The 11,294-nt window shown below is 37.3% G+C and overlaps 1 protein-coding gene across 1 annotated transcript; it reads right to left on the bottom strand.

Annotated features, from left to right (window-relative positions):
* Positions 1-1,484: 1,484 nt before the first annotated feature.
* Positions 1,485-6,650, bottom strand: LOC104121504 (transmembrane emp24 domain-containing protein p24beta3). The gene is made up of 4 exons (XM_009633515.4): positions 6,274-6,650; positions 3,207-3,393; positions 2,792-2,899; positions 1,485-1,911 (listed from the first exon to the last, which is right to left on the bottom strand). The coding sequence occupies exons 1-4, from the start codon at positions 6,499-6,501 to the stop codon at positions 1,778-1,780; spliced, it is 657 nt and encodes a 218-aa protein (XP_009631810.1). The 5' UTR covers positions 6,502-6,650; the 3' UTR covers positions 1,485-1,777.
* Between the last annotated feature and the right edge of the window lie 4,644 nt (positions 6,651-11,294).

Raw genomic sequence — 11,294 nt, 5'->3', positions numbered from 1 at the left:
TCCGGCAAACTTCTCATCTTCATTTCAATGGATAAAATTCAGGAAGCAAGATTCATTCATCAAACATTATCAAAGAATTAACACAAGCACATTATTCATATTTTGTCACCATTTCCTATGGAAGGATAAGCATAGAGAAGATCTCTTCTATATACAGTCACAACTTGGTTGAAGTTTATAAAAAGAGAACTTTTTTCAGAAACAATAATTTCTTGCACTTAATAATATGATCTCTGCGTTCTAACCCCACTGAAACTTGACTCTGATGCCATTATTTCATTTCAATCTTGCATCTTCTGTGGTCCTGGCTTTTTGGAGAAAGAAAAGAAAAGGATGTTGCCGCCGAACAAAATTCGCCGGAAAAGTGGGAGGAAGTGAGGACCTAGATGTGAAGTTTCTTGGTACTAGTATAAAAGTGTTGTGGAAAGACAATAAAGTCCTCAGTTACCAAAAATGAACTTTTTTTGATAAGTCAAATATACATTTTTTTTTTTAAATGAGTGGGGGTAAGAATGGAGTATATTTTTTCATTTTTTTTTTCACCTTTATAAAAGTAATGAGCTTTTATAACAAGTGAGTTCAACAAACTATGTCAATAAAAAACAGTTTAGGGAAAGAGAACATAGAAATAAAAAATGAAAGTGTGTCGCGTCAATGGAGTACGGGAGTAGCAACTTCCAAAGAGAGTAGGAAGTTCTAAGATTGTAGAGGCGTTCAACAACAAACAATCACAAAATTAGAATTGACTAGTTAATTCTTATATCCAATACCACACCTCAACATTTTCCACTAATACAATTTTGGGAGGGGAGAAATTGAATGCCCTCAAGAGGCTTATAAAATGTGCATCACCATTGAAGGTGCCTAAAGGAAAAGATGTCGACAAGTCAGCTAAATTTACCAGCATGTTTAACTATTCAAGTATACACACTAGCAAGTCAATAGTCAGTCACAATTAGGAGCGTCAAACGAGCGGGTTGGGTTAGATATGGTTCGAGTAAAAAACGGGTAATAAAAAAATGGATAAAATATCCGATCTGACCCATATTTAATACGGATAAAAAAACGGGTTAACCAACGGATGATATAAGTAACCATATTATCCATGGTTTCATGAATATGATCATTTTTGGAAGAATTCCTAATCGCCCAAACTTGAGGCATTACAAATATAAAAGTTAAACTCATTAGTTATCCATTGATTATCCATTTTCTAAATGAATAATATGGTCCTTATCCATATTTGACCCATTTTTAAAAAATTCATTATCCTAACTCATTTTTTAGTGGATAATACGAGTTGTTAACTATTTTCTTTTAACCAATTTATCATCCTAGTCACAATCTACCATCCTAGTCACAAAACAATTCAATAGCTACCACTTTTTCCAATATTTTCCCGTTTTAAGTGTCGTACTAGGTCTGCCTTCAGATTTTTTATTCGATAATACCTAAACATAAAGGATTTTAAAAAATCCGGAACAGGAGAAAAAGACTATCCATTCGTCAAGTAATACCGCACAACTTTTACAAGTTACCGTGACAGCAGCATCGTCTTATAAATAACCAATGTTGTGAATCCATCTGAAGTACTTCTAAACGAACCATATCCATCATTCACAGAAATTTAAACCTGCTTTTGAGAATGGATCAAATCCTTTCAAATAATAACTTAAGAAAAGATGCTACAGAGGGATGCCCTTCTCTCAACTGACCAAAACAACTCAAGTTCCTGTATAACAGAGGTGAAAAAACACTATGCTACAACCTAAATTTGTCAAACCCGGTTATAGCCAACTGACTTGCTAAACAGTTGTCGGATATACACAACCTGAAGCCCACTTGCCAATATAAGCAGCAGATATTCTCCAATTGTGTAAAATATAACACGCTTCCTTGTGCTCTCATTAGCTGTACCAGATGAACACACACATCAGATAAGCGGTAGATCACATGATGAACGAACTCTATCATTCAAGATTAACCCCATGGGCAGAGATCAAACGTAAACAGGAAGAAATTACGAAGCCAAAGGAGATTTTGCATCCATCATCATAAAGAAGTGAATATAGGTCCAGAAACATTGGTAAGGTTCAGAAGAAAGCATACTCATAACACCCACCAAACGAAATATTTGAATTTTTTGTTTTCTTTTATTGGCCATTTTGTTTATATAAGGGAACTTCACTTAACTATTTCCAGACAAGGTGCTTAATAAATTTTAAACCTCAACTTTACTCATCTTTTTACCATATCATAAGAAGGGAAGATACATAAGGAGGAGCACAACATACTTTGGAATTAGATAAATAACACCCCTATAGTGCAGCAGAAGACTTACCTTAAACGCAATAGCATTCAAAAGCTATTAACCTGTCTAAATAACACCATTTTATCTAAAAGTCTGCATGAATTAACACCTTGCAATATTTTAATGAAGCCTAGAGTAAGCTACAATTGGAGTGACATCAGTCATCTGATATTGCTTTTTGTCTTCAGAAAATGCTATGCCATCACTAGGAAATACATTGTTGTTAAGTCACCACAGGGCCCATTTTTGCAGCACCATTTTCAGAAGTAGCATTAATTGGTTCAAATATAAAATAGACAGTTGCCTACTGCTGGCATCCATCAATCCAGGTTCTATAAGCTAGTCGGTCTCAATGCCGTCAAAGCATTTACCACACAAATGACATTCGGCACACTAGGAGAAAGGAAAACCAATCAAGTTTATATCCATTTCTAATAAAAGAGCAATAAAGTCCTTATCAAAAAAAGAATGAAGTCTTACTATGACGATGACGAACATCACGTGCTCTTAGGTACTTCTGCTCTGAAGTAACTGACTCCAATGCCTCTCTTAGTTCAGCAATTTTGACATTAATGGGGTCCAAATGTTCTGCACAAAGGTTAGTCAATGTTAAATGAGAAAAGAAAAGGGACGTGAATAAAATATAACAGTCTGCAGCTAATCCTAGCAATGCATAAAGAACATATCAGTCAAAAAACATAATACATAATATCCCACTATCCCAGCAATACATATAAGAACATATCAGCCAAAAACATAATGCATAACAGCTACTGAAATACCATAAAGAATATATCAGTCTCTTGTCACCAATGGAACCAAATTTGTGTAAAAGCAGAAATTAATATTTCTAAAATATTAATGATAAAACAATAACATGGCAAATAAGACCAACCATCTTTAGCAAGGTCATGCTCATTGGGGATGTGTCCAATATGTATGTAGAAAGAGACAGTTTCTGGTGTTGAATAAGGATTCTTAAAACAGAACTTGTACATTCCACTCCGAGGGGCCTTGAACTCAAATTTATCCCCAGATGTTCCCTTCATTGTGTGTACAACATTTTCCCCGGGCGCTGTCACCTGCATGAGTAACAAGACTTAATACGAAAGATTCGTGATCTCTTTTTCACTAAGAGGTTGCGGAGAAAGTAAACAAATAAGAACATCTTAACAATGAGGTAATAAGCTCTCATTAGTAGTCACATCAAGTGCAGACATGGCTAAGAGGTGGAAGCTGTCTGTTACTGTATAATAATTTTTTTGACATTAACATGTGCTGGATTCCCATGACTTGTCATCACCACCAAACAAAGACTAACTTCTGGTCCTGGAGCATCTTTCTTATACTTTACCCAAAGGCTCAAATAAAGGGGAAAAAATAAAATAAATTTGTACTTCAAGAATAATTACTTAAACCCAAACAATCATTACTAAAAAAATTGAGAAAATTTATAATTAGAAAAAATGTTTACTGTTTACTAAGCGAGCCCATGGGATGAGGCGCGCAGCTTAATCCCTTGATGCCGCGCCATCTAAGCAAGCTAAGCTCATAGCCTCTTTTGTACCTAACCTCTGGGCTTAAGTGTGCCTTGAGCAAGCTTATGACAACAGCACTCCAGTGATAGGGCTGATTGATTGGAACAGGGGATTACATGTGAGTTTGCAAAGAGAAGAATAACGGTTATTTGTGCATGTTGAAGAGGCTACAAGGTGAGAAAAGAGGAGAAAAAAAAATATCAGGTAGAGGAAAGCAAAGGTTGTATAGTTGGAGGATAGTTGAGAAATCATGTGTGGTATTTGAAAAAGAGATTTCAGGTTTATGAATAAAATTTCTTATGACAATGAATCTGGTCAAGCACCAGAACAAAAAAGGTTAAGGGCTTTTATAAAAGAAAATAAGATATCTTCGAGTCAAATGAGGTTCAGCCAATTGAAATGAAAGCGGAGTACAGTGCTATGAAGCAAGCAGGGGCGGATTTATAGGCAAAAATATGGGGCACGTGAACCCATGGTCTCTCAGCAAAATTAGACATTTTATGGCCGTAGTAAATAGGAGAGAAAATCGAATTAAATTTTTCGTTTTTACAAAAACTTTACAATTTTTTTTTTTACTTATTTTCTAAAATTGGTATAATATTAACTGTTGGCACCCATGCTTCAAGAAGGTTGAATGGTGCACTTGGTTGAAGGTTAAGTTAATTACTAAGAGGAATAGGGATCAATTCCCGCTAAATACATTTTTTCCTCCTTTTTTTTAGTAGTGCACCCATGTACTAGAAATCCTAGATCTGCCTCTGACAGGCTCTAGTAAAATTTCTCAAAACTGTATGGACTACTCAAACCCCCAGTTGAGCAATACCAAGTCTGGCGTAAAATCCTCAATAAATAGTGATCCATAAATTAGTGGTTCAGCAACGGATGGCTCCAAAGATGATGAATGAAACAATGCATGTAAGATGAGCATGATAAAGGGTATGTCTACACTAGCGAGGGCGAGAGCCAAAAGGCAATGGCTGGTTCCTTAAGAATAGGATATATACAGATTGAAAGAGCTAATCCAAGAGCTTGTCTAATTCTCTGAAGCTTGATTTTGTCTGGCCTCTAGGACCAAACGATGAGATAGTATGACTCATAATTAGACATACGTTTGTTGGTCAGCCAAAGATGCTATCAAGCTAGCCGGAGGTATGAAGTATGAACATAGTTAGGAGAGTAGAAATTTGGAAATCATGAAACATTAATGAGCCCCAACTTGTTTCGGATTGAGGCTTAGTTGTTGTTGTATAATACTTTAGTGAGGGAAGACAATCAGTGACGAAGCTAGGAATTTTCTCAAGGGTATTCAAATTTGAAAGAAGTGAAAAGAAATTCCCGACAAAGGGTGTTCAATATGTGTTATATACATCTAAAACGTAATATTTTACCTACATACACAGTGCAATTTTTCGACGACCCTTGTGACCATGTGACTTCGCCACTGAAGACAATAAGGCAAATCATTTAGTATTAGAGTGAAATTAACCTCAACAGATTTGGAATTGAGGCATAGTTGACTGATTGATTTTCACTATTTCATTTAAGTTAAAATGGCCGAAATTGCTGGTATTGTGGGATGATTAGCAGGTGCAAATAATAAGCAGCCAAAAGTGAGGCTAATATCTAAACAAAAAGCAAGTGATGGCAGTAAGTAGCAGAATGTCCGGTCATTGAAGCAAAACATTCAAACCAACTCAAGGATCCTAAAACATAATACTAGGAAGAAGTGAATAAGCAATTTTCCTCCCTTCAGTGTAAAGTCAAAATTCCTGCTCTATGCTTTGAGAATTTCAGAAAACTAAACACTTGAATCTTGATTACTGCAAAATAATTAATAGAGAAAACTATTCTCTTTCCCGGAGGGACATACGCAGTGTACAAGTTATGGATTCATTCAAGTCTAGTATGTAAAAAACAAAATCGCTAAATAAGCAGAAATAATAGATTTTGAACACAGTAAATCAAATAGGTTGTAATAGAATTTCGAACTCGAACCCATAAAGTTCAAATCTTGGATCCACCGCTGCCTTCACCGAGGTTCACTTCACTTAAAGATAATTCAATATTTACCTTAATTTACATTTAAAAAAGAAAAAGAAAAAAGAGGAAACCTTTACGGTCTATCTGAATTTCAACAACAATTCATCTTTAGATAAACAAATTTCAACAGCAATTTTATATACAGTATAAACGTTTTCCTGTGAAGAATTATACATGCAACAGCTCTTATAATTGTTATCTATCAAATCTATAAAAAATCTCAAAAGAGCTAAATCTAAAAAAAAAAAATCAACTAAGTGAAAAACAAGTGGATCCGATAACGATAACGTGTAATCAATCTCAAAAACAGTTCACAAGTAATGGCGTATAGTATATTGAGAAAAAATAAATACACAATTAAGCTAGAAAAAAAAGAAGACATACGACGAAATCGATGCCGGGATGATCGGAGCTCCAAAAAATGTCATGATCAACGACTACGAAGTTTCCAGAAATCGTGTCATTTTCATAGAGAACGTACTCGTACACGCATTCCTCGTCGTTAACCGTTACAGATAACGCCGTTAGGTCGTTCACGAAACTGAATAGCAGAATTGCCACCAAAGCTAAGACCTTTGACCGCCTGATTCCGTCTCCGGTTGTTGTTTCCATCTCCGGCCCCGACGACAACTTCAGCTCTTTTACTTCTGTCAGGGATTGTGAAAATTAGTTTCGGAGATTTTGGGGACAGATTTTGTAATTGTAAGAGACAGAAGTGACGTGCGGGTGTCTAATTTTACTCTACCATCGAAGCCGACGTCGTTTTGTTTGAATGGATTGTTTTTGTTCATTTATTTTTTTCTCTATTATTTTACTTGGGAGAAAGGGAAAATAGCCAGGGACTACGAGGTGTGAAATCCAATACTCACTGGTTTACGAGGTGGGAAACCCAATAACATAAAAAGATCGCGTAGGTTACAACTAGACTACTAAGATTTGTTTTTAAAAAAGAAATTGTACTCCCTCCGTTTCAATTTGTGTGAATTTATTTGACTAGATACGAAATTTAATAAAAAATAAATATTTTTAAAATTTATGGTCCTAAACAAGTCAAAAAGAGGTCAGAGTATTTGTGTGGTTATAAAAACTTCTCATTAAGGGTAGAATTGTAAGTTTAAGCTAAATTGTTTCCAAATTTAGTAAGGGGTTATTCTTTTTGGAACGTGCCAAAAAAAAAAATAGGTTCACATAAACTGGAACAGAGGGAGTATTTGGTAACTATATAGGTATGGTACGTGGCCGTCCAAAATGAGGGACACGTGGAACCTAAGACAGGGATAGCTAAAACCGAAGCCAATTATCCCGTCTGTCACCGGAAAAAATAACGCTCATAAATATGTAATAAATACTCTCCGCCTGGTAGCATTTAATGAATATATTCCACAGCATTTAGTGTGTTGTCCGTTACAGAGAATTTATGCTCACAGTTACACCTACTTCAATGGCCCTCATAATTGACATTAAAGAATAACATGATCCTAGGACCTTGTTCCCTAGGTGCAACTATAAATAGTGAGCTCTGTTATTATTGTAAAAGACATAATTTTTCTGACAAACTTACGCTATAATCAATAAAAAGTTTTATACAATTTTACTTTCCTGTTCCTTGGTTTCATCATTGTTGTGCCCCGAAACTCTGCTCCCAAGTCATTGTTCTTCGTGATTTTATCATCATTTCAAGGCAAAGTATTGTGCATTACTTTAATTATTTTATTATTTCAGGATCAAATTAATTCACTTGTCTAGAAACCATATATAAATTTAACTATACCGTTCGGGTAAACAGTTTGGCGCCCACCATGGGGCCTAGACCGTCGTGTAATCAAGTTGATCCTTGCCTTTTTTACTAACGTGTTTTGGCTATTTATCTTAGCAAAAAATCATAAGAAATGGTAAATAATGGTGTTGACAACACACACAATCCTGAGGTTCAAGGAGACCAGTCTCATCTCGAAGATTCAGTCAGTGACACCCACAATGAGAAAAACGATACCACGCCGGTCCACGACAGGCGGTACCCACAACATTGTCGGGAGGCAACTCTCGATGATGCTGAAGAGGAACATGTTGTTGATGCGGTAAGGATCCTACAAGAACAACAAGCGATCATTCTAGGCTACCTCACGCGGCAGAATAAGGTTATGACGGAGTTGAAACAGGCACTGTTGGGGGCTTCCAATAACGCGAATAGACGAGGTCCAGTTCCTCCTGGCGCTCCCGTGAATCAAACAATGCAGAGGGTCGACAACAACACCCCGATGGGCAAAGTTGGCTCTGATAGGGCTTGGCTCCGACAACAATTCCGTTAATAATTTTTCGAGTACTTAAACTCTTCTTACTTGCAAGATTTAAGAAAAATATAAAAGGTTCTAATTAAATAAAACCAAGAAAATACTTAATCCACAATTCTACCAGTGTGTACAAAAGAAATTCAAAATATTATATGAACACAAAATAGACAGAAAACAAATACAAAGGGAGACACTAGGTGTTGCGTAACGGCTCGGGAAGCAGCTCACCACTAGGCCTCAGGATAGTGTGGTTGCACACCGGTAGGACCGCCTAAGGTTCCTGTCTCAGATCCTGCACAAAAAGTGCAGCAAACGTAGCATGAGTACGTAAACAATGTATACCCAGTAAGTATCAAATCTAATCTCGAAGAAGTAGTGACGAGAGGTCAACTTTGACACTCATTATGGGTCAATAATATTAAAATAAAAATATTTAAATAGACATGGTTTATGTAAATAACAATAATTTTCTTAACAAGCGGAAATAAATAATTCTTTCAAATTCAATAATTTCCAATTAATCATTTATCTTCACAAGCTGCAATAGGATGTCAAGATATCGTGTAATTACTATTATTAAGCACTATTTCTGTCGAGGTCGTATGGCCCGATCCAGAGTGTCGTGTACACTGCCGAAGGACGTGCGGCACGATCCATAAATGGATCTATACTATCGAGGCATTCGGCCCGCTCCACAAGAAAGGAGGACATTTTCTTATGAACCTCCGGAATGAGAAGTTATTACAAGGCTAAAACATAAGGATGTACAATTTCTATTAAAAGTCAAGTAATTTGCACAAAAATTCAAGTATGTGAAATTTCGGTCTTTTACCATTTCCTCTAACAACTTCTAATATAATTCCAGTACTTTAATTAAATAAAGGATGCAATTATTACAAGTAATTTACGATTTAAGTCCTAAACTATCCGGACATAGCATAATTAGTAGCTACGCACGAACTCTCGTCATCTCGTACGTACGTAGCCCCCACAATTAGCAATAATTATTAATTTAAATCACTTATGGGATAAATTCCCTCTTACAAGGTTAGACAAGAGACTTATCTTGTCTCAAAGTTCACTTCCCTATCACAACGTCGCGTTAAAGCCTCAATTCGGTGCCAAAAAATCCGAAACTAGCCAAATGTTATATAAAACAATTAATACATGCTTAACAATTCGAAATTAGAGTATTAGATTAATTACCCGATCCAAAATGGTAAACTTCTTACAATTCACCCCTGGCCCACGTGCTTGGATTCCGGAAATTTTTGGAGGAAATCGTTACCCATAATCTCAGGAAATCGTTACCCATAATCGTGGATAAAATCTCATTTTTATCAAAGCTTGTTTTTTTTTTATATATCTAAACCCTTAATTTCTACAATTTACATGTTACAATCTACCCATAATCTATGTATTTAACTCACAATAAGTAGAATTAACTTACCTCCAAGTTGCTAGGTGAAAATCCCTCTCAAGAAGCTCCAAAATCGCCCCAAGAATGGATAAAATGGGCTCAAAATTGGCTGAGTCCCGTTTTAAGGCATTCTGCCCAGCGATTTTTTGCTTATGCGGCTCGACAGCCGCTTCTGCGACTCTGCATCTGCAAAAAAGACCTCGCAGATGCGGTTTTCCCCTTAGCCGGCTCGTCCGCTTCTGCGATCATCGACTCGCTTCTGCGGTGCATGCGTCGCACCTGTGGCTGTCCATGCGCAGGTGCGGTTACACCAGAAGCTGTAAGCTTCAGTCATTGCTCCTAAGTCCAAACTTGGCCCGAGCCTCGTCCGGTTAACACCTGAGGCCCCGCCCGAACATACCAACAAGTTTGAAATCATAAAACGGACTCGCTCGAACCCTCGAAATGCATAAAACAACATCAAAACTAAGAATAATACCCCAAACCAAATTGATTCAACTTAGAAATTTTAAATTCTTTAAACTTACTCCGAACGCGCCAAAACATACTTAAACTACTCGGAATGACACCAAATTTTACGTGCAAGTCTTAAATCACCATACAAAACTATTCCTAGGCTCGTAATTCCAAACAAACCTCATTTACTCTGAAACCTACTCCAAATATTTAGAGAATTTTAAAACCTTCAAAGAACCAACTTTCACTATTAAGCGCCAAAACGCTCCCGGGTCATCCAAAACCAGATTCGAACATACACCCAAGTCCAAAATCATCATACAAACCTATTGGAATCGTCAAATCCCGATTCCGGGGTCATTTTCTCAAAATGTTGACCAAAGTCAAACTTAGCCTTTTAAAGCCAAACTAAGGAACCAAGTGTTCCGATTTCAACCTGAACCCTTCCAAATCCCGAACTAACCATCCCTGCAAGTCATAAAATAGTAAAAGCACATATAGGGAGTCTTATTTAGGGGAACGACGTTATAGAAAGCAAAACGACCGATTGGGTCGTTACACTTCCCGAAAACTGAAGGAAAGCTTGCTTGAATTTCAAGCAACGACTCGGGCGGATGTCTACAGCCGATACAAGTTGAATATATGGATTGAAGATGATTAGGTTGGCTTTCTGTCGTTGGAAAAAGGGCGGGAGAAGAACAGAGAAAAAGCAAAAGGTGATATCGACATGGATAGACGGTCTTTGGGAGCCGATTTTTGCCCTACCAATGGGCCGAAGGCCGCGGTAGAGGCTTCCGATCAACAGATAGGTTCACCACCGACAATAGGACTTATCGCGGTCGGAACAATAGATAATTGCAGAACAAAGAAGAGTTAGGTACGCGGGATCCTTCCTACCCTAGGTTGTTAGAATACAATTTCAATGTCAGTGTAGTAGAGTTGGTGTCAGCCATGAGAAATATCAAAGAAGCATGATTCCCGAAGCCGATGGGATCGAATTCCAGCCAGAGGGATCCCAACTTATGGTGTGAATACCATGGGATGAATGCCCACCGGACTGGGGACGACCGACATCTACGGGAAAAAATGGCGACACTGTTGAAGAATGGGCACCTCAGAGAATTCTTAAGTGACCGGGCCAAGAACAACTATGGTCGCAGCCTGGATAATGTGGAACCCTCGAAAGCAGGAGAAGATCCTTCGCGCCAGATGATTAGTATGACCTTCGGGGGGAATGA

This window comes from Nicotiana tomentosiformis, chromosome 9 (genome assembly GCF_000390325.3).
Source record: "Nicotiana tomentosiformis chromosome 9, ASM39032v3, whole genome shotgun sequence".
Taxonomy (NCBI): Eukaryota; Viridiplantae; Streptophyta; class Magnoliopsida; order Solanales; family Solanaceae; genus Nicotiana; species Nicotiana tomentosiformis.
Note: the sequence above shows the minus strand (reverse complement) of the source record. Positions and strands in the feature narration are given on the sequence as shown.